The following is a 21,261-nucleotide window of genomic DNA, read 5'->3' as shown; positions in this document are numbered from 1 at the left end:
TGGACCACTTGGTGTTCCTGGCTCTCCGTTAGATCCTGGGCCTCCTGGTGTTCCTGGGTTGCCTGGCACTCCTGGTCCTCCTGGCGAACCTGGCTTGCCTTTGCATGGTTTATTTCCTGGACTTCCTGGTGTTACTGGAACACTTGGTGTTCCTGGTCCTCCATTAGATCCTGGTCCTCCTGGTGTTCCTGGTTCTCCTGGGCCACCTGGTAAGCCTGGTGAGCCTGGAGTTCCTGGACCACTAGGTGTTCCTGGTTCTGCTGGTCCTGCTGGGTGGTCTGTTCCTGGTGATCCTAATCCTCCTGGTGCTATTGGTTTTCCTGGTGATCCTGGGCCACCTGTTGCTCCTGGTCCTCCTGGTCCTCCTGGGCCACCTGGTCCTCCTGGTCCTTCTGGTCCTCCTGGCGTTCCTGGGCTGCCTGGTGCTCCTGATCCACCTGGAGCACCTGGGCCTGGCTTACCATGGCAAGGTTTATGGTGGTCTGGCTTGCCTGGTTTGCCACCTGGCTTGTCTGGCTTGCCTGGTTTGCCACCTGGCTTGCCTGGTTTGCCACCTGGCTTGCCTGGTTTGCTACCTGGTCCTCCTGGTCCTCCTGGCCCTCCTGGTCCTCCTGGTGTTCCTGGTGAGCCTGGTGTTCCTGGATGACCACCTGATCCTGGTGTTCCTGGGCTGCCTGGGCCTCCTGGGCCTCCTGGTGAGCCTGGTTGGCCACCATTTCCTTGTGAGCCTGGAGTTCCTGGGCCACTTGGTTGGCCACCAGTTCCTGGGCCACCTGGTAAGCCTGGTGAGCCTGGAGTTTCTGGACCACTCGGAACGCCTGGGTGGCCTGGTGAGCCTGGTGTTCCTGGACCACTTGGTGTTCCTGGCTCTCCGTTAGATCCTGGGCCTCCTGGTGTTCCTGACCCTCCTGGTCCTCCTGGTTTTCCTGGTTGACCTGGTGTTCCTGGAAGACCACCTGATCCTGGTGTTCCTGGGCCGCCTGGGCCTCCTGGGCCTACTGGTGAGCCTGGTTTGCCACCTGGCTTGTCTGGCTTGCCTGGTTTGCCACCTGGCTTGCCTGGTTTGCCACCTGGCTTGCCTGGTTTGCTACCTGGTCCTCCTGGTCCTCCTGGCCCTCCTGGTCCTCCTGGTGTTCCTGGTGAGCCTGGTGTTCCTGGATGACCACCTGATCCTGGTGTTCCTGGGCCGCCTGGGCCTCCGGGGCCTCCTGGTGAGCCTGGTTTGCCACCTGGCTTGTCTGGCTTGCCTGGTTTGCCACCTGGCTTGCCTGGTTTGCCACCTGGCTTGCCTGGTTTGCTACCTGGTCCTCCTGGTCCTCCTGGCCCTCCTGGTCCTCCTGGTGTTCCTGGTGAGCCTGGTGTTCCTGGATGACCACCTGATCCTGGTGTTCCTGGGCTGCCTGGGCCTCCTGGGCCTCCTGGTGAGCCTGGTTGGCCACCATTTCCTTGTGAGCCTGGAGTTCCTGGGCCACTTGGTTGGCCACCAGTTCCTGGGCCACCTGGTAAGCCTGGTGAGCCTGGAGTTTCTGGACCACTTGGAACGCCTGGATGGCCTGGTGAGCCTGGTGTTCCTGGACCACTTGGTGTTCCTGGTTCTCCTGGTACGCCTGGGTGGCATGGTGAGCCTGGTGTTACTGGACCACTTGGTGTTCCTGGCTCTCCTTTAGATCCTGGGCCTCCTGGTGCTCCTGGGTTGCCTGGCACTCCTGGTGTTCCTGGTGAACCTGGTGTTCCTGGATGACCACCTGATCCTGGTGTTCCTGGGCCGCCTGGGCCTCCTGGGCCTCCTGGTGAGCCTGGTTTGCCACCTGGCTTGTCTGGCTTGCCTGGTTTGCCACCTGGCTTGGCTCCTGGGTTGCCTGGCACTCCTGGTCCTCCTGGCGAACCTGGCTTGCCTTTGCATGGTTTACTTCCTGGACTTCCTGGTGTTCCTGGACCACTTGGTGTTCCTGGTCCACTTGGTGTTCCTGGTTCTCCTGGTACGCCTGGGTGGCCTGGTGAGCCTGGTGTTACTGGACCACTTGGTGTTCCTGGCTCTCCATTAGATCCTGGGCCTCCTGGTGCTCCTGGGCCTCCTGGTCCTCCTGGTGTTACTGGGCCACCTGGTAAGCCTGGTGAGCCTGGAGTTTCTGGACCACTTGGTGTTCCTGGTTCTCCTGGTACGCCTGGGTGGCCTGGTGAGCCTGGTGTTACTGGACCACTTGGTGTTCCTGGCTCTCCATTAGATCCTGGGCCTCCTGGTGCTCCTGGGCCTCCTGGTCCTCCTGGTGTTACTGGGCCACCTGGTAAGCCTGGTGAGCCTGGAGTTTCTGGACCACTTGGTGTTCCTGGTTCTCCTGGTACGCCTGGGTGGCCTGGTGAGCCTGGTGTTACTGGACCACTTGGTGTTCCTGGCTCTCCATTAGATCCTGGGCCTCCTGGTGCTCCTGGGCCTCCTGGTCCTCCTGGTGTTACTGGGCCACCTGGTAAGCCTGGTGTGCCTGGAGTTTCTGGACCACTTGGTGTTCCTGGTTCTCCTGGTACGCCTGGGTGGCCTGGTGAGCCTGGTGTTACTGGACCACTTGGTGTTCCTGGCTCTCCATTAGATCCTGGGCCTCCTGGTGTTCCTGGGTTGCCTGGCACTCCTGGTCCTCCTGGCGAACCTGGCTTGCCTTTGCATGGTTTATTTCCTGGACTTCCTGGTGTTCCTGGACCACTTGGTGTTCCTGGTCCTCCATTAGATCCTGGTCCACTTGGTGTTCCTGGTTCTCCTGGTACGCCTGGGTGGCCTGGTGAGCCTGGTGTTACTGGACCACTTGGTGTTCCTGGCTCTCCATTAGATCCTGGGCCTCCTGGTGCTCCTGGGCCTCCTGGTCCTCCTGGTGTTACTGGGCCACCTGGTAAGCCTGGTGAGCCTGGAGTTTCTGGACCACTTGGTGTTCCTGGTTCTCCTGGTACGCCTGGGTGGCCTGGTGAGCCTGGTGTTACTGGACCACTTGGTGTTCCTGGCTCTCCATTAGATCCTGGGCCTCCTGGTGCTCCTGGGCCTCCTGGTCCTCCTGGTGTTACTGGGCCACCTGGTAAGCCTGGTGAGCCTGGAGTTTCTGGACCACTTGGTGTTCCTGGTTCTCCTGGTACGCCTGGGTGGCCTGGTGAGCCTGGTGTTACTGGACCACTTGGTGTTCCTGGCTCTCCATTAGATCCTGGGCCTCCTGGTGTTCCTGGGTTGCCTGGCACTCCTGGTCCTCCTGGCGAACCTGGCTTGCCTTTGCATGGTTTATTTCCTGGACTTCCTGGTGTTCCTGGACCACTTGGTGTTCCTGGTCCTCCATTAGATCCTGGTCCACTTGGTGTTCCTGGTTCTCCTGGTACGCCTGGGTGGCCTGGTGAGCCTGGTGTTCCTGGACCACTTGGTGTTCCTGGCTCTCCGTTAGATCCTGGGCCTCCTGGTGTTCCTGACCCTCCTGGTCCTCCTGGTGTTCCTGGTGAGCCTGGTGTTCCTGGATGACCACCTGATCCTGGTGTTCCTGGGCCGCCTGGGCCTCCTGGGCCTTCTGGTGAGCCTGGTTTGCCACCTGGCTTGTCTGGCTTGCCTGGTTTGCCACCTGGCTTGCCTGGTTTGCCACCTGGCTTGCCTGGTTTGCTACCTGGTCCTCCTGGTCCTCCTGGCCCTCCTGGTCCTCCTGGTGTTCCTGGTGAGCCTGGTGTTCCTGGATGACCACCTGATCCTGGTGTTCCTGGGCCGCTTGGGCCTCCTGGGCCTCCTGGTGAGCCTGGTTTGCCACCTGGCTTGTCTGGCTTGCCTGGTTTGCCACCTGGCTTGCCTGGTTTGCTACCTGGTCCTCCTGGTCCTCCTGGCCCTCCTGGTCCTCCTGGTGTTCCTGGTGAGCCTGGTGTTCCTGGATGACCACCTGATCCTGGTGTTCCTGGGCTGCCTGGGCCTCCTGGGCCTCCTGGTGAGCCTGGTTGGCCACCATTTCCTTGTGAGCCTGGAGTTCCTGGGCCACTTGGTTGGCCACCAGTTCCTGGGCCACCTGGTAAGCCTGGTGAGCCTGGAGTTTCTGGACCACTCGGAACGCCTGGGTGGCCTGGTGAGCCTGGTGTTCCTGGACCACTTGGTGTTCCTGGCTCTCCGTTAGATCCTGGGCCTCCTGGTGTTCCTGACCCTCCTGGTCCTCCTGGTTTTCCTGGTTGACCTGGTGTTCCTGGAAGACCACCTGATCCTGGTGTTCCTGGGCCGCCTGGGCCTCCTGGGCCTACTGGTGAGCCTGGTTTGCCACCTGGCTTGTCTGGCTTGCCTGGTTTGCCACCTGGCTTGCCTGGTTTGCCACCTGGCTTGCCTGGTTTGCTACCTGGTCCTCCTGGTCCTCCTGGCCCTCCTGGTCCTCCTGGTGTTCCTGGTGAGCCTGGTGTTCCTGGATGACCACCTGATCCTGGTGTTCCTGGGCCGCCTGGGCCTCCGGGGCCTCCTGGTGAGCCTGGTTTGCCACCTGGCTTGTCTGGCTTGCCTGGTTTGCCACCTGGCTTGTCTGGCTTGCCTGGTTTGCCACCTGGCTTGCCTGGTTTGCCACCTGGCTTGCCTGGTTTGCTACCTGGTCCTCCTGGTCCTCCTGGCCCTCCTGGTCCTCCTGGTGTTCCTGGTGAGCCTGGTGTTCCTGGATGACCACCTGATCCTGGTGTTCCTGGGCTGCCTGGGCCTCCTGGGCCTCCTGGTGAGCCTGGTTGGCCACCATTTCCTTGTGAGCCTGGTGTTACTGGACCACTTGGTGTTCCTGGCTCTCCTTTAGATCCTGGGCCTCCTGGTGCTCCTGGGTTGCCTGGCACTCCTGGTGTTCCTGGTGAACCTGGTGTTCCTGGATGACCACCTGATCCTGGTGTTCCTGGGCCGCCTGGGCCTCCTGGGCCTCCTGGTGAGCCTGGTTTGCCACCTGGCTTGTCTGGCTTGCCTGGTTTGCCACCTGGCTTGGCTCCTGGGTTGCCTGGCACTCCTGGTCCTCCTGGCGAACCTGGCTTGCCTTTGCATGGTTTACTTCCTGGACTTCCTGGTGTTCCTGGACCACTTGGTGTTCCTGGTCCACTTGGTGTTCCTGGTTCTCCTGGTACGCCTGGGTGGCCTGGTGAGCCTGGTGTTACTGGACCACTTGGTGTTCCTGGCTCTCCATTAGATCCTGGGCCTCCTGGTGCTCCTGGGCCTCCTGGTCCTCCTGGTGTTACTGGGCCACCTGGTAAGCCTGGTGAGCCTGGAGTTTCTGGACCACTTGGTGTTCCTGGTTCTCCTGGTACGCCTGGGTGGCCTGGTGAGCCTGGTGTTACTGGACCACTTGGTGTTCCTGGCTCTCCATTAGATCCTGGGCCTCCTGGTGCTCCTGGGCCTCCTGGTCCTCCTGGTGTTACTGGGCCACCTGGTAAGCCTGGTGAGCCTGGAGTTTCTGGACCACTTGGTGTTCCTGGTTCTCCTGGTACGCCTGGGTGGCCTGGTGAGCCTGGTGTTACTGGACCACTTGGTGTTCCTGGCTCTCCATTAGATCCTGGGCCTCCTGGTGTTCCTGGGTTGCCTGGCACTCCTGGTCCTCCTGGCGAACCTGGCTTGCCTTTGCATGGTTTATTTCCTGGACTTCCTGGTGTTCCTGGACCACTTGGTGTTCCTGGTCCTCCATTAGATCCTGGTCCACTTGGTGTTCCTGGTTCTCCTGGTACGCCTGGGTGGCCTGGTGAGCCTGGTGTTACTGGACCACTTGGTGTTCCTGGCTCTCCATTAGATCCTGGGCCTCCTGGTGCTCCTGGGCCTCCTGGTCCTCCTGGTGTTACTGGGCCACCTGGTAAGCCTGGTGAGCCTGGAGTTTCTGGACCACTTGGTGTTCCTGGTTCTCCTGGTACGCCTGGGTGGCCTGGTGAGCCTGGTGTTACTGGACCACTTGGTGTTCCTGGCTCTCCATTAGATCCTGGGCCTCCTGGTGTTCCTGGGTTGCCTGGCACTCCTGGTCCTCCTGGCGAACCTGGCTTGCCTTTGCATGGTTTATTTCCTGGACTTCCTGGTGTTCCTGGACCACTTGGTGTTCCTGGTCCTCCATTAGATCCTGGTCCACTTGGTGTTCCTGGTTCTCCTGGTACGCCTGGGTGGCCTGGTGAGCCTGGTGTTCCTGGACCACTTGGTGTTCCTGGCTCTCCGTTAGATCCTGGGCCTCCTGGTGTTCCTGACCCTCCTGGTCCTCCTGGTTTTCCTGGTTGACCTGGTGTTCCTGGATGACCACCTGATCCTGGTGTTCCTGGGCCGCCTGGGCCTCCTGGGCCTCCTGGTGAGCCTGGTTTGCCACCTGGCTTGTCTGGCTTGCCTGGTTTGCCACCTGGCTTGCCTGGTTTGCAACCTGGTCCTCCTGGTCCTCCTGGCCCTCCTGGTCCTCCTGGTGTTCCTGGTGAGCCTGGTGTTCCTGGATGACCACCTGATCCTGGTGTTCCTGGGCCGCCTGGGCCTCCTGGGCCTTCTGGTGAGCCTGGTTTGCCACCTGGCTTGTCTGGCTTGCCTGGTTTGCCACCTGGCTTGCCTGGTTTGCCACCTGGCTTGCCTGGTTTGCTACCTGGTCCTCCTGGTCCTCCTGGCCCTCCTGGTCCTCCTGGTGTTCCTGGTGAGCCTGGTGTTCCTGGATGACCACCTGATCCTGGTGTTCCTGGGCCGCTTGGGCCTCCTGGGCCTCCTGGTGAGCCTGGTTTGCCACCTGGCTTGTCTGGCTTGCCTGGTTTGCCACCTGGCTTGCCTGGTTTGCTACCTGGTCCTCCTGGTCCTCCTGGCCCTCCTGGTCCTCCTGGTGTTCCTGGTGAGCCTGGTGTTCCTGGATGACCACCTGATCCTGGTGTTCCTGGGCCGCCTGGGCCTCCTGGGCCTCCTGGTGAGCCTGGTTTGCCACCTGGCTTGTCTGGCTTGCCTGGTTTGCCACCTGGCTTGCCTGGTTTGCCACCTGGCTTGTCTGGCTTGCCTGGTTTGCCACCTGGCTTGCCTGGTTTGCTACCTGGTCCTCCTGGTCCTCCTGGCCCTCCTGGTCCTCCTGGTGTTCCTGGTGATCCTGGTGTTCCTGGATGACCACCTGATCCTGGTGTTCCTGGGCCGCCTGGGCCTCCTGGACCTCCTGGCTTGCCTTTGCATGGTTTATTTCCTGGACTTCCTGGTGTTCCTGGACCACTTGGTGTTCCTGGTCCTCCATTAGATCCTGGTCCACTTGGTGTTCCTGGTTCTCCTGGTACGCCTGGGTGGCCTGGTGAGCCTGGTGTTACTGGACCACTTGGTGTTCCTGGCTTTCCATTAGATCCTGGGCCTCCTGGTGCTCCTGGGCCCCCTGGTCCTCCTGGTGTTACTGGGCCACCTGGTAAGCCTGGTGAGCCTGGAGTTCCTGGACCACTTGGTGTTCCTGGTTCTCCTGGTACGCCTGGGTGGCCTGGTGAGCCTGGTGTTCCTGGACCACTTGGTGTTCCTGGCTCTCCATTAGATCCTGGGCCTCCTGGTGCTTCTGGTCCTCCTGGTGTTCCTGGTGAGCCTGGTGTTCCTGGATGACCACCTGATCCTGGTGTTCCTGGGCTGCTTGGCACTCCTGGTCCTCCTGGCAAACCTGGCTTGCCTTTGCATGGTTTATTTCCTGGACTTCCTGGTGTTCCTGGACCACTTTGTGTACCTGGTTCACCTGGTACGCCTGGGTGGCCTGGTGAGCCTGGTGTTCCTGGACCACTTGGTGTTCCTGGTTCTCCATTAGATCCTGGACCACTTGGTGTTCCTGGTTCTCCATTAGATCCTGGGCCTCCTGGTGTTCCTGGGCCGCCTGGCGAGCTTCCTGGCGAGCCTCCTGGCTGTTGTCCTAGCGAGCCTCCTGGCTGTTGTCCTGGCGAGCCTCCTGGGTGATGTCCTGGCGAGCCTCCTGGCTGTTGTCCTGGTGAGCTTCCTGTGTACGGAGTTCCATATAAAGAATACTGACTGCCTTAAGATGAACGGTTACGATCCATGTCCGGTTTGATAAGTGTGCTTCGTCCTACATAGGATTCGGATCGTATGTACGTAGTGCCAAAGCGCTTCTATTGCCCATGACAGTACAGTTTATAGCTATCTTCATCATCATCATCTCAGCTATAGGACGTCCACTGCTGAACATAGGCCTCCCCCAATGCTTTCCTTGTTGCCCGGTTGGTAGCGGCCTGCGTCCAGCGCCTTCCTGCTACCTTCATGATGTCGTCGGTCCACCTTGTGGGTGGACGTCCCATGCTACGTTTTCCGGTACGCGGCCTCCACTCCAGAACCTTGCTGCCCCATCGGCCGTCAGTTCTATTAGTTATAGCTATCTTAAGCCCGGTCTGTGAGCACGTAAAATTTTGCTCGCACTCTCACTGCGGGCGCCCGTCGCACAGTCGCGACAGCAATATAATTACGATAAGGATAAGTAGCTTGGGGTTATTGGACAAAATTCTACGTGCTCACAGACCAGACTATACTTACCAACAACTTTTTTGGAAGATTTCTTAGAGCTAGAAGACTGTGTAGACGAAGACTGTTGCTGTGAAGAGGAGTTTTCCTCAGATGAACTCTCCTCGACGACTGGTGAGTCTGTTCCTGAGAATTAGTAATAATATTTATTTAGTTAGTATAAAAAAGCGTTCAGTAGTTCTCGAGTTTTCGGAATTCGAACTCTGAGCTTTAGATAATATCTATCTCTATCCAGCCATTTAGTATTTTAGTACTCATAGCAGACTTATCAACTCTAAAAGAGATCAACACCGTATCCCCTTTCGTGAGCTGTTGTCGCTTTTCGCGCTCTGTCAATCACGAGGCAAGGCGTTTACGTTACAAAGAATACTGACCGCCTCCAGCGGATATGTTACGATACCTTTCCGGGTTAATTAGTGTGCTACATCCTTTATAATGTTACCTGCAGCGATAATTCTAGATGATCGGGAAGCACTGTTCTTTCCGTACTGGCTTGACTGCTGGTTGGACGATGACTCGTTTGAATCAGACTCTGCTGTCTCGATGATCACTGTAATGATAGTTTTTGTCAGTTTACCGGTTTTAAAAAAAAAACTAACATGACTTAAAAATGCAGTACAATAAACTTTGAATGAATACTTGTCTTATTGAGGTAAAAATATATTACCTGGGTTTCCGTATGCATCAACCCCAGCTGAAAGAACGAAATTAAGACCATAAATTGAATTGTCAATGAAAATATCGTCAATTTACACATCTCATTTTAATAAACTAGATTTAAATCGTAACAACTACATTAAAATCTATCCTGGCTAATTATAACTGATAACCCAAAATTTTAGTTGTAAAAATGTTTTCAAGGATTTTCTCAAATCCTACATGTCAGGGCTGACTTCTTTTGGTAAATAGGTACATACATGTAGTCTGTGAGTTGGTCGCCTGTAGAGAGTTTCTCTGAGAAGACTGGGCAGCCTGTCGGTACTCGGAGGACACGTTTGATTCGTCTTTGATGATAGTCACTGCAACAAGTTAATAATTATTGTTGTGATCGGATTTGTTAGACTTCGGTTTGTCATCAAGTATCATCGCAGGAAGATTTTATGAATGCTACTGACAACGCCATTCTTGTAGCAGAGTTTTGAGCTGACACTGTGTAGGTTTTTTGTTGACAAGAAGAAGAAGATAAAATAATGATTGAATAACTAGCTGGTTTAATAAAAATAAAGATTAGATATTTACCTGGAGTTGCGCTTGGGTTTCCAGAACTACCGGTCTTGGCTGAAGAAAAAATAATAATTTAATACACAAATGCAAATAGTCAAATAGGTGAAGCGATATCATTAGTTTTAACGAATATCCAAACTGGAATAAAAAATTCCAAGATGTTGGAGTGAAATAGTTTTTATGAACCAAACAATATTTTTTTCTATCTTCCATTATTTGTAATTAATAAAAATATAGTAACCAAACCTGAAACAGTGGAGCAAAATCAAAACTTACACTTTTTCGATTTATGCGATGCTTTCGACCTCTGAGATTGCGATTGAGCATTGTGATATTCTGACTCAGTCTTCAATGAAGACTCGGAAGAAATCGGTTCTGTAAATCCAACAATGAATGTCAAGACAAGGCACAATACTAAAAACGTTTTATTATTAAATATAAAAACAAAAAATAACGTGTTATTTACCTGGTTGTGGCACTGGTGGAGGTGGTGCCACTGGGCCTACTGGAGGAAGTGGTGCCACTGGAGCCACGGGAGCCACTGGAGCCACTGGTGCCACTGGACTCACTGGTGCCACTGGACCCACTGGATTCACTGGACCCACTGGATTCACTGGACTCACTGGACCCACTGGACCCACAGGACTCACTGGACCCACTGGACCCACAGGACCCACTGGACTCACAGGTCCCACTGGGAACTGCCATGGCCAAGACTGCCACTGCTGCCATTGAGGAATTTGTGGCTGTAAGTGCCATGGGACTGGTGGCTGTGGCCATTGCTGCCATGGTAGTGGCTGCTGAGGTGGTGATGGAAGCCATGGTGCTATAGGACCTGTGAAAGATAATGGACTGTTGTTACCTAGACGTCTTGATAGGCGTCTTTAATTTACCTTATTATAAAGAACATGGACTACGTTGCACAAAACTTCTGTACACTATATTCAATAACGTCAAAATTTTGGGGTAATTTGATCATGAAAACTTTAAAACCCCAATTGTAGGTATTAGAAATTCGTTTCGGGCAATGTAGTCGCACGCGTGTGAATAAATCTATTACTGATTCTTTCATAGTCTCAAACTAGGCATTTCTCTGTGCAAGTATCGGTGGCACACCGCTTTATTCAGTTGTTCAACATTTGTTTTAATTTTAGCTTCCAAGTGACTTCTTACCTGGTGCTCCTGAGCCTGAAAAAAAAAACAGATGACGGTATTTAATTATAGACCGATTCCAGGAGGAATAGACCACAAAAACTAAGTTTCTCAGATGTCTTCTTCCATGCTTCTGTTAGTCCGTGGTGCTCACAAGGCTTGAATGATTTTCTTGATCTAAGTATCATGACTTAAACAACTTATAAATTTAATTATATCAAACTACTTGATTCCGTGGCTGTGTCCTATTTCTATAGTACTTACCCAGCGGAACTAACTGCATAGTAACAATAGGGCTATCTCTTTCTTTTGGTAAAGTTACCACTTCATAATTTACATTGTCATCTGAAAATATATTTCATGATCAGTATTTTGTAATAAACGTACCTTTCTTTCTTTTTTTCTATTTTTCTGCTATTATTATTCGTATCTACTTTGGAAGTTATGTGTTAATTTTGCTGTTATTTTTGAATTTTTGACACTATAAAAAGAATCGGCCCCAGTATGAACCCTTGCGTTACTCCATTTCATTTTGTAAAAAGTAATGTTCATTTATCTTAGAAGTGATTATATATATTTCTCTTAAATGTCTTATCTTTGTAAATTATTTAAAAACTTAAGTGTTTTCACTGAAGTTTTTATATTTTCTCCATAATTACTTTATCGAAGGCTTTATAAAAAACTTTCTAACCTGGCACTTCGAGTTCAATGACCCGGTGTGGTTTCCCTGTAACCGAAATAGTTAATACAGTCTAAATTCATAGTTTTGTATTACTGTAAATTAATTCATTGTTATAAAAAATCTTATAAAAGCAATTGATATTGTAAATACTCATTTCGTCGTTTCTTCATTCTCATAATCAATCTCTTGGGTTTTGTTTCTTCTAAAATCACGATCACGATAGAGAGAGCCCTTTTGTACTAATAATAGAGATCAAGTTGCTCCTTCATTTCTCCATAATAAGATAGAAGTAATCATAAAAGCACTTACATAATTAAATGATATTTCGATGTTCGAGTAGGTAATAATGAAGACATTACAACTTCAAACAAATGAAAACTAAAAATGCACTATTTACTGAACTTAAAAAAATGATACTAAACAAATTAATGTCCAAATTAATGAAAAATAATGTGATTGTTATAAAATTGAACATAATTATTTGAAATAATGATTGACAAAACTAGTTAATGAAAATGGATTATACATACTTAGACACTATATTAACGCAATATTGAATATTGTAGGTGTAAATTCTTAAAATAAACTAACCTATATTGTTATAGTATTGGGCACGAGATCCGTAGTGGGAATTTTCTGAAAACTTCTTGTCTCTCTTCTTGATGATTTCTTTTTCAGTTTCCACGCCTTCTTGCGTCTTTTTCGAGATTTCGACAATTTCGTCGGCTAAAGTAGTTAAAATTGGTTAGAATTGTTTCAATTGTAAACTTTATAAAAGGTTCGTAGCGACAATATTAGCCAATAACAATATTCAAGCCAAGCATCTATTTTATTGCATTTTTTACAAGATTTAACTAACTGTTTATCATTTTCTTTTAATATCTAACTAAACAAAAGACTCATTTTCACATAAAATTTAATTCATTACTATCTAGCGCACTTACTTTCGACGTCCGACTCCATTTCATCAAATTCTACAACAAAATATTAATTTTTAATATCTTATTCCACTAATAAAAAAAACTAATAACATAGAATATAGCAACGTTACTTAAAAATGAATTATTAAATCATCAAAAAAGCTAAAAATACATAAAAATGTTCAGAAACTCACCACTACTGGACTCAAGTTCATATTCTTGGTCTGGAAAATACATACTTTAATAAATAAAATAAAAAAGTTATTCTGGAAATTAAAGTGACCACCTTTCCAGGAATATCAAACGAAATATTCGCGGTTTATCTTACTAACTACTTAAGCTACGAAAGCTCACTAAAGTGAACGCCTGAATATAGCTTGAAATGCCAAAATTTGAGACTAATATCGTTTTATGGTAAACTTTATTATATCACACGCGAATAGAACTTTTTTAATACTTTTTGACATATTTTTATAATATGTCTCAAATTGGTTTTTAAAATCTTCTTCTCAACTTTACTCTAGTTTTTTTAAGTCAGTTCAAATTCAAATAAAGATAGAGTTTTTTAAGGTATTTGTTTGCAAAAAGCCTATTGGCGTGGACTATAATTTTCAATTACCTTTGATGGTATTATGCCCGTTTTCACCATCAATCCCTAATTTTTAAGTGACCCCTATATTTTTTAAAGGCTTTTTGTTTTCATAGGTGTCACTTAAAAATTAGGGATTGATGGTGAAAACGGGCATTAGATAAACAAAATCTTTCTGGAATATTGCTTATTGCATTTAAATTAAAAATTGATTAAATTGTAATGTTCCCGAAAAGTGAATTTTTCTCAAATATCTCAACAACGAAAGATGCCAATTGGATTAAAATTGGTAAGCAATATTTAAATCTGTAACGGCTAACTAAATACTGCTAAACAATATTGCCTTAATGCCTAAGCAATATAATGAAAAGTTAAGCTTTTTAAATTTACTAAACGGACACTAATTTTGTCCAAATAGACCCGTTCTGTCATTCTATCTCTCTTTCTTACTCATGCCAGCATGGCACAGGCATGGGTGAGTGAGGGAGATAAACATAATGAAGGTCCTTTCCAGAAAGTTTATTTTTCAGAAAGAGTTAATATTATCTATAAACTAGACTAAATTAACTAAATTACACTCACTTTGCGGAGCAGCACTCGCGCTCAGTACCTGAAAAATGAAAACATGAGTTAAGTTAAAAAAAGTTCATAAGGATGAGAAAGGAACTAACCTCTAACTACCGCGAAATCTTGACAGCGAAAGTAACGTAAATGCGCCTATTACCGCCAGTTTAAGCTGACTTCGGATAAACCTTAGAAAATTAGATGTAAGACGTGGTGATAGAAAAGACACTTTAATTTATTTATAACAATGATGAAGTAATCTTTGAATTCAAGTAGTAACAATGAGTATTCAATCACACAATAATTAATAAATAGCAATTTAATTTGAAAAAGCAGTTGTTTCTATTACCGACCTATAGACGAGGTGTGTTTCTATTAACGTTTTTTCTGTTTCTATTACCGACCGCTAAGAATATTGCTCTTCAATTGGGTATATTCCGAGAGGCACGGGTTCGATTCCCGCTCAGAGGTTCGGGAACCACTTGATTTTTTCAAGTTAAATTTGTTTTGCTTTTAGTTTTAGTTAAATATGTTTTTTTCAAGTTATTTTTTTTTATTATTATAAAAGAAAAGGCACGCTTCTCGAAAATAAATAAATAATCAAGCAGAAATAGTAAAATAATAAATTCCTCTATTATACTTGATTACGCAGAACCCGGTGTTCTAGTGAGTAGTGGGGGTCATTATTTAAACTATATTTGAGTTTTATAAAAAATAATTTTCATTTAACATTTTATTTTTATTTTTAATTTGACTATAATTTTTAATTAGTTTTTGACTTATGTTTTTGATTTTAATTGTGTGTAATTGTGTATTTTAATTTAAACTATGGACAATTGGACACTGTCTGTATACTTATTTTAAATTATTTTTTTATTATTCAAAAGATCTTAAATCGTTACATAATAGTTGTGATAAAGCATGATTGGTTTGGTGTCATGTCATAAATGTTAGTTATATACAAAATACAGGCTTATAAGTCTTCGCAGGTGGCGTTATAGTTATGAGGCGGTAATAGAATCAAGTATGAAGATTACTTTATTCTATTAGCGACCGTAAAAAAAAACAGTAACCAGCTAAAATATCTACTTTAATGAAGACGTGATCAGTGAAGTATCATTTTTATTAGGTTTATTTTATATCAAATAGGTTTTAATAAGAATTTAACATGTTTTTATAAAATCTATTGTCATACATTATTAGAGATATTCTTTAATGTTCATTGCAGTTTTATGCCAAACCTATGACAATTAACGTATGGCGTTAATTGATTTAACTATGTGAAATATTCTTATGAATCGATCAAGACAACAAAATGGAGGTTAAATGCGTAATTAAAGATATAAATATTAAAATAAAAAACTTTATCAAAATTCTAACAACGCCATGGGTCGTTATTAGGAACCAAATTATGAAAAGTGTTTCTATTACCGCCCTTATTTAAAAATGTATTTAAGCCACAAAAATACAGCGAGAGGGCTATATTGAGGGTTTATTAAGGAAACTAAAGTACGAATTAATATTGTTATGCAAAAACATGTTGGTATACTCATTTTAAATGTGTTAAAATCGCTAATTAATAACAAGGTGCACCTTAAGTAGCTGGGAGCGCGTTAGTATGAAAAGTGCGTCCGTTGCGGGCGCGTCCCATTTAATGTCAAATAACTCCGTTTACTGGTTATTTACGAACACAAACTTTAATCCTTTTGATAGTCAATAAACATACCTAGATATTTTTTAGGTAACGTGTTTTCTGGAACCTGTTATTATGTCTTTTATGAAAGAAAGAAAAATAGGGCGGTAATTGAATACAAATTTTGGGGGGTCGTTAATAGGCGCACTTACGTTAATTCAAATTGTTTATTAGGAAGCTCTTTTAAATTCGACCCCATAAACGTAGCAGGAAGGCGTTGGATGCAGGCCGCTACCAATCGGCCTTTGTGGAAATTATTGGGCGAGGCCTATGTTCAGCAGTGGACGTCCTATGGCTGAAATGATGATGATGATGAAGCTCTTTTCATGGTACTTAAACAATCATTTTAACATAGTTTGCCAGCTGTTTAAGACAGCATATAAGCTGGTGCTGAGAAGTGGCGGACGAATTTCAGTAGCACACAATTTCGTGTTCAGACAATAGCATCGTGTGCTAAACGGGACTATTCCCACCTCTCGTTCCCACCGCTGCAACTCCTGTGTAGCCAGGGAAAGTTAAACTGTCATTGGACCCGCAACGAAATTAATCAGAAGAACATAGGAGGAGTTCGAAGTGAAGGTTCAACTTCCTTCCATTGCAAAGCAGATAACAGGTGACAAACAAAGTTTTAATAATTAAGGGTAATTAATAATGGTTGTTTAATAATCGTGGTATCTATCACTATAATCCACGCAGGGATGTGTTGATAGAGTTTCATTATGATAACTTCGTGGCAATGGTGTAATAAGGTGTGAAGCATTCAAAAATAACCCTCCTTACACAGTCGGGTAAAAATATAGAAGCTTTTCTACACACTTCTGAAGTAATTTGAACAAGGAAATACGTCTAGGGGCAATAGAAAATAGGAGTTCAGATGTTAAACGGTCTAGTTCAAAGGATGATTGTGGAAATAAGGATGGCACGAGGGATGACAGGGCCTGGTAGATCCTGACTGTACAGGAGTTTGACCAGCAAAACCCAACCAGTGATGGCCGAGATAATTCTAACCTTGTGGTACTCTAAGATGAATCTTAGGAGCCCAATCAGATGTTAAGACAAACAGAAGAACAATATGAGTTAAAAAGATAAAAGTTTACTTACGCTGAGAGCGCACAACCAAATCACCGCTGTCCCACGCATTTTGGCCTATGGATATAAGTCCTATATAGACCGATGAAGTCAAAATGACTATACTTTTCCGACTCAAAAACTCAGTTTTTATACTCAAAAGTGGACCAATACAAATAATTACCACTCACGTACTTAGTAAACTAATAAATAATTGTAACAATTGATTAAACAGCGCCATTGTTCGGGATCAGTAATAAATAATGAGCGAATAAATAGTCAATTGACATGTTTGATTATGGACAATTTATTGTTGTGAAAATATTGTATTATTTCGCGTGAATTTTTACTAATATTGGTCTTACTGATGACGTCACTGTCCAAAACGTAATAACAATTTTGATTATTAACACTAACCTACTACCCAAAGTACACAATGATTACGATTTTTAGGTAAGTATTACATTATTTAGGTAAGTAGGTATACCTAATGGAACATTATGTACATAATGTTGCGGGTCCAATGACAGTTTAACTTTCCCCCGGGACAAACTTGGCCTTCACTGGTTAGGTTATTGGCGGTCAAGCTGTAGATCCTGGCTACACAGGAGTTGCAGCGGTGGGAACGAGAGGTGGGAATAGTCCCGTATATGCAGACCTCTTTCTACTACGCGGTCCTGTTTTACTAAACTACCGTTTGCCTCTGTTAGTAGGATTTTATATTTGGTCAGAGTGGAGAGGCCAAATCCTCCATATGCCTCTAGTTTAGAAAAGGTCGTTCTCGTGCAGTGGAGACCATGATGATGACGATGACGATTAAATTAACACACAAACCGGGCTAATGCCCGTTTTCACCAGTAATCCCTAATATTTAAGTGACCCATATGAACACTTAAAAATTAGGGATTGATGGTGAAAACGGGGCATAAGCCTTCTATTTGCTGAACAAGGCAGGTATTTGACCGCAATTGCTCCTGAAAATGAGATGCCGTCTAGGATGGTATGGTACGTAAGTGCCTATTCACTCTCGCCTTGAAAAGGCCAGATAGTGTTCTGGAAAGACAAGCAGGCAGCGAATTCCAGTCCCTAGCTGTTCGCATTATAAATTATTGTAATAGTGGGTAGAAGTTAATTTTAATAAGAAAGAAATTAATAATGAAACAATAGTTACCGCTAGTAGATAAGTAGGTAGGTATTGTTTGATAAAGGTACTGTCCTTATTAAGGAGTGGTACTATTTAGCTATTTTCCAACATGCATACAGGGTGTAAAAGATTTTACATGGAGTTCCTAAGCTATTTTTAACTAAGGCTGGGTTGCACCATCATACTTTAACTTTAACAAACGTCAAAAATATGTCCAACTCCATAAAAAAACACCGGTTATCATTAAAGTTACCGTTAAAGTTAGGTGGTGCAACTCAACTGTAAATACTAGTACAATAAAATTCTCCAGAAAATTCTCCTGATTTCCCAAAGGTTCTCTCTTCATAAAGACCCTGTCTTGTGGTCTGGGTCTAACTGGAAATGTCAGGAAATCTTTTTGAGGTGCTTAGGAGGATCTATAAACATTAAAACATAGCGCAAATTGGAAGGACAGGGTAAGTAGTAAAGGACAAATTTTTCCTTCGTCGTTTCAATTAAATTATGTCTACGGCTGGACAAAGATCACTCCCAAGATTTTCCATTACGACCGGTACTGCGCTGCCCGCATCCAGGTAGTTGGGTACTTCTCATTTACACTCAAATTTGATGGTCACACAATAATAGTTCATAAACGGTATAAATTAGAACAATAACTTTGAAATCAGATGATAAAATATATATTTAGCTACATACAAAATAAATTTTATCGTAATAGAAGCAAAAATAATATGAAAAAATCACATGAAACGATAAAAAACGGGGTGATTTTTCGCGTTCTCATCGTGTCACACCTTCGGTTGCAATGAAACATTTAGTTACTGCATTCACAATTTTCATTCAATTTGTGTGTAGCATATACTAAAATCATCCTAATTAAATATACTTTCCACACAATAGTCAAAAAAAATATCTTCTTATAATTATTTTGAATTGAGAAAGCGAAATACGTTGGTCACACGATTTTAGGTACCTAAAATTTTGAGTTATAATACAAGATTGTCGTTAAACCGAACATCAGCAACCAATCACAGCGTTCTATTCGGTTAACGTCAGTCGCGCTTCGACCATTGGGGAGGTGAGATAGGTGGTACGTCGCTCCGCGAAAAAAATACATAACTTTTTGTGATTATCAATCGACATATCGTCGCTTGCTTGAACAATATTTTCTACCTCTAAAATTTAAACAATTTAATTGAAACTTTGCTATTGAAAACTTAACATGTTAGACTTATTTGTGTAGTATTCGACTTGAACCGTTAAATTCAAATTTAAGGATAATTCATAAAAAACTAAAATTTTCGTCACCTTCGTGGTGTTTTATACACGAAGGTGATTTTAGGCCACGAAAGTGATTTCTTGCTTTGGTTTATTTTAAAATATAGTGACTGGTGTTTATGTTTTTACAATATTTTAATAACTAATAAATTATACGTGGTAAGTAGAGATCAGTACATCAATAAATAAATAAGGGTATTTTTGTTATCTGTCTGTATGACTGTATGTATGTCTGTATATGTGACTGTGTATCTGTTTGTAAGATTTTAATCTGAAGTTTGAGTTAAAAGTTGTACAACAAAAATACGAGGCCCTCTGGACTAAATAAAATTTTTTTTATTGAGGTACTGATAATCGGTTTTTTGCTTCTTTAGCATTTCAGAATGCCACCAGTGTCACCCTTAAAACCAATTGCGTAGAATCTTGTAACTTAGTAGGTGACGTAATCGGTAAAATTTTATCTTGTATTTAAGTTTTTTATTAGAGTGGTCCTTATATTTCGACTTTTGAATTATCCCCGGGGCACTTTCTCATTCGAATATACCTCTAAATATGAAATTAGCTTTTTTTGTTTTTTTTTTTTTGGTTAAGATTTAGAGGTCGCTACCAGCTGTCAAAATATTTACAAAAAGCTTTGAAGATCTTAAATCATGGTTTCATAAATGTTTTATTTAAGTGTTTATATCATATTTTACGTGCAAATGAACATCGCATAGATATAATAGACAATCGCTTCTCCCCTCAACCCCTCTTCTGTACCGACCATGGTACCGACGCGTCGAGATACTAACAAGTCAACTCTTATATCTTAAAAATAATTGATTCAAATATTTACATTGTACAAAATATCTTAGTTCATAGCAACAACAATAATTTTGTAATATTTTTATTTTTCGGCTATAAAAATAAATGAATCTAACAAATACAGATTTTGTGTTTTTACTTAAAATTCAAACCTTAGTAGTGACCCCTAAATGTCTTTTAAAAAATAAAAATAAAAATTGAAATACTTTCATATGGTAATATTCAAATTACGTGGTGCCCCGCAAAATATAAGAAAAAAATGTTTTTTCGTAGGAATAAGGACCACCCTACTATTTATATTACGGTATTGCTATTTATCTATGAAAATAAGACAAAATATATGTTTTATAAACACTTAAGAGTCATTTACAGTAATAAAGTGTGAAAAAAAAAATTGCTGTGAAGTACAGAATCACTTTCGTGGCATCAAAAAATTCAAAACGTTAAAGCTTCCAAACGAGACTCACTATTTGACTGATTTACTGAGAATACAATCTTCACATCAAGCGCTACAATTTTTGTTTACAAAATGTTGAAATAAGTTAGAAATAAAATTCGCCACGAAGGTGACGATGAGAACCGTGGCGATGAGAAATACCCAGTTACTTCCTGCGAGCTTCACCAGTAGGTCTAGACAAGTGGCACCTTTTGACTGAATCGAAAATCGTGTCCGTTGTAACTCATGTAAGTTAACTATGTTATTATGATGATTCTACAAAAAAAATGAAAGAAAGAATAAAGAAATAGAATTTATTGAACACAGTAGGCACAAATTATAAACAATAAAACGAATATATAAAATAGTGGGCCACTGTGTCAATAGGCTCCCGCTCAGCATTTATCCAGCATTTATCATGCTCATAAGAGTATGTCAAGAAACTGGTCTTCCGCGAGAGCCCTTGATGTGGCTTCGCGCATTCCTTCAGAGAGACATCGACTCGAGGTCGATATCTCTCAAAAGGGGTGAGCAAAGAAGGGACACCGGACATGATGCTACAGGAAAATAAAATTCGCGACCTTCAAGATCATCGGTCCGACGATCTGGTGAAGGTCGCGGGAGGTGCCTGAATGCGGGCGGCGCAGAACCGGTCCTTGTGGAAATCCTTTGTCCAGCAGTGGACGTCATTTGGCTGAAACGAACTAGTCAAGTATTTGGATAGGCTACTAAAGTACTCGTAATTTGTTTCCACCGCCTCTGTGGTTGGTGGCAGGGCTTTTTCTAAGTTCGCCTGGTTAGCTATCACCATCTTACCTAAATCTGTCGCCATAACGGGCATAACAATGTTAATAATGTTTGTTTTTTTGTTAACAGTATTGTCGAGTTTCTAGAACTTGTGTTTAGTGGAATAATGTGAAGTTGGAGGATTTTTACCATTAAAGGACATCGCACATTTATCAACCCGGAAAGGGTTCGTAACAGCGCGAGAAAGGCTGATCCCTTTCCAAGTTGATAAGGCTGCTATGAGCTTAAAAGTGTTCTTGAACGTGCATGAGTGTAGGCTTTAACAAAACAGTCGAACATCAAATTCCATTAGTCCTCGGTCTGGTCTCGTAAAGTGCCACATATTATTATGTTTACTGAAAATCAAGGGATGCGAGGACAATATTCATCATCATTTCAGCCAAAGCCAAAGCCTGCTTCCAGCACCTTCCTGCTATTTTCGTAAGGTCGTCGGACCACCTTGTGGGTGGACGTATTCGGTACG

The 21,261-nt window shown here is 44.7% G+C and overlaps 5 protein-coding genes across 11 annotated transcripts; all 5 read right to left on the bottom strand.

Moving 5' to 3' along the window:
* Positions 1–907: 907 nt before the first annotated feature.
* Positions 908–2,717, bottom strand: LOC135085203 (putative mediator of RNA polymerase II transcription subunit 26). Its single transcript, XM_063979956.1, has 3 exons — positions 2,562–2,717; positions 1,698–2,003; positions 908–1,607 (listed from the first exon to the last, which is right to left on the bottom strand). The coding sequence occupies exons 1-3, from the start codon at positions 2,715–2,717 to the stop codon at positions 996–998; spliced, it is 1,074 nt and encodes a 357-aa protein (XP_063836026.1). The 3' UTR covers positions 908–995.
* Positions 2,718–4,730: 2,013 nt separating this feature from the next.
* Positions 4,731–5,636, bottom strand: LOC135085201 (putative cyclin-dependent serine/threonine-protein kinase DDB_G0272797/DDB_G0274007). The gene is made up of 2 exons (XM_063979955.1): positions 5,481–5,636; positions 4,731–5,102 (listed from the first exon to the last, which is right to left on the bottom strand). Exons 1-2 carry the CDS (start codon positions 5,634–5,636, stop codon positions 4,731–4,733), a joined length of 528 nt encoding a protein of 175 aa, XP_063836025.1.
* A 149-nt stretch (positions 5,637–5,785) lies between these two features.
* LOC135085404 (putative mediator of RNA polymerase II transcription subunit 26) lies at positions 5,786–7,257 on the bottom strand. Of its 4 annotated transcripts, none has more exons than XM_063980193.1 (2): positions 6,483–7,257; positions 5,786–6,344 (listed from the first exon to the last, which is right to left on the bottom strand). In XM_063980193.1, exons 1-2 carry the CDS (start codon positions 7,173–7,175, stop codon positions 5,883–5,885), a joined length of 1,155 nt encoding a protein of 384 aa, XP_063836263.1. In that variant the 5' UTR covers positions 7,176–7,257; the 3' UTR covers positions 5,786–5,882. The 4 variants fall into 4 exon arrangements, with proteins under 4 accessions (XP_063836263.1, XP_063836264.1, XP_063836261.1 ...); XM_063980194.1 differs by having other exon boundaries at positions 5,786–6,323; XM_063980191.1 differs by having other exon boundaries at positions 5,786–6,932; positions 6,963–7,257.
* Positions 7,258–7,322: 65 nt separating this feature from the next.
* On the bottom strand, positions 7,323–7,751 carry LOC135085200 (G-box-binding factor-like). The gene has a single exon (XM_063979954.1). The coding sequence runs from the start codon at positions 7,749–7,751 to the stop codon at positions 7,323–7,325; it is 429 nt and encodes a 142-aa protein (XP_063836024.1).
* Positions 7,752–7,782: 31 nt separating this feature from the next.
* On the bottom strand, positions 7,783–16,451 carry LOC135085403 (swi5-dependent recombination DNA repair protein 1 homolog). Of its 4 annotated transcripts, XM_063980188.1 has the most exons (16): positions 16,366–16,451; positions 13,590–13,617; positions 12,613–12,642; positions 12,443–12,472; positions 12,090–12,224; positions 11,508–11,543; positions 11,081–11,161; positions 10,838–10,852; positions 10,201–10,499; positions 10,131–10,164; positions 9,941–10,039; positions 9,680–9,718; positions 9,358–9,459; positions 9,108–9,134; positions 8,883–8,990; positions 7,783–8,566 (listed from the first exon to the last, which is right to left on the bottom strand). In XM_063980188.1, the coding sequence occupies exons 1-16, from the start codon at positions 16,402–16,404 to the stop codon at positions 8,382–8,384; spliced, it is 1,287 nt and encodes a 428-aa protein (XP_063836258.1). In that variant the 5' UTR covers positions 16,405–16,451; the 3' UTR covers positions 7,783–8,381. The 4 variants fall into 4 exon arrangements, with proteins under 4 accessions (XP_063836258.1, XP_063836257.1, XP_063836259.1 ...); XM_063980187.1 differs by having other exon boundaries at positions 10,131–10,499; XM_063980189.1 differs by lacking the exons at positions 11,081–11,161; positions 11,508–11,543 and having other exon boundaries at positions 10,131–10,499.
* Positions 16,452–21,261: the final 4,810 nt, after the last annotated feature.

This window comes from Ostrinia nubilalis, chromosome 28 (assembly GCF_963855985.1).
Source record: "Ostrinia nubilalis chromosome 28, ilOstNubi1.1, whole genome shotgun sequence".
NCBI classification, from domain to species: Eukaryota; Metazoa; Arthropoda; class Insecta; order Lepidoptera; family Crambidae; genus Ostrinia; species Ostrinia nubilalis.
The sequence above is the reverse complement of the archived record's forward strand: the minus strand, read 5'-3'. Positions and strand labels throughout refer to the sequence as shown.

Coding starts and splice junctions, on each gene's coding strand:
- LOC135085201 (XM_063979955.1), bottom strand. CDS start 5,636: ATGGAGGACCAGGAACACCAAGTGGTCCAGGAACACCAGGAAGTCCAG. Junction 5,103..5,480: donor TGGAGAGCCAGGAACACCAA/GTGGTCCAGTAA, acceptor CAGTAACACCAG/GCTCACCAGGCCACCCAGGC.
- LOC135085404 (XM_063980191.1), bottom strand. CDS start 7,175: ATGGAGGACCAGGAACACCAAGTGGTCCAGGAACACCAGGAAGTCCAG. Junction 6,933..6,962: donor TAGCAAACCAGGCAAGCCAG/GTGGCAAACCAG, acceptor CAGACAAGCCAG/GTGGCAAACCAGGCAAGCCA.
- LOC135085200 (XM_063979954.1), bottom strand. CDS start 7,751: ATGGAGAACCAGGAACACCAAGTGGTCCAGGATCTAATGGAGAACCAG.
- LOC135085203 (XM_063979956.1), bottom strand. CDS start 2,717: ATGGAGGACCAGGAACACCAAGTGGTCCAGGAACACCAGGAAGTCCAG. Junction 2,004..2,561: donor TGGAGAGCCAGGAACACCAA/GTGGTCCAGTAA, acceptor CAGTAACACCAG/GCTCACCAGGCCACCCAGGC. Junction 1,608..1,697: donor AGGAACACCAGGAGTGCCAG/GCAACCCAGGAG, acceptor CATGCCACCCAG/GCGTACCAGGAGAACCAGGA.
- LOC135085403 (XM_063980187.1), bottom strand. CDS start 16,404: ATGCGTGGGACAGCGGTGATTTGGTTGTGCGCTCTCAGC. Junction 12,473..12,612: donor TGAACTTGAGTCCAGTAGTG/GTGAGTTTCTGA, acceptor ATTTTGTTGTAG/AATTTGATGAAATGGAGTCG. Junction 12,225..12,442: donor AATGGAGTCGGACGTCGAAA/GTAAGTGCGCTA, acceptor TAACTACTTTAG/CCGACGAAATTGTCGAAATC.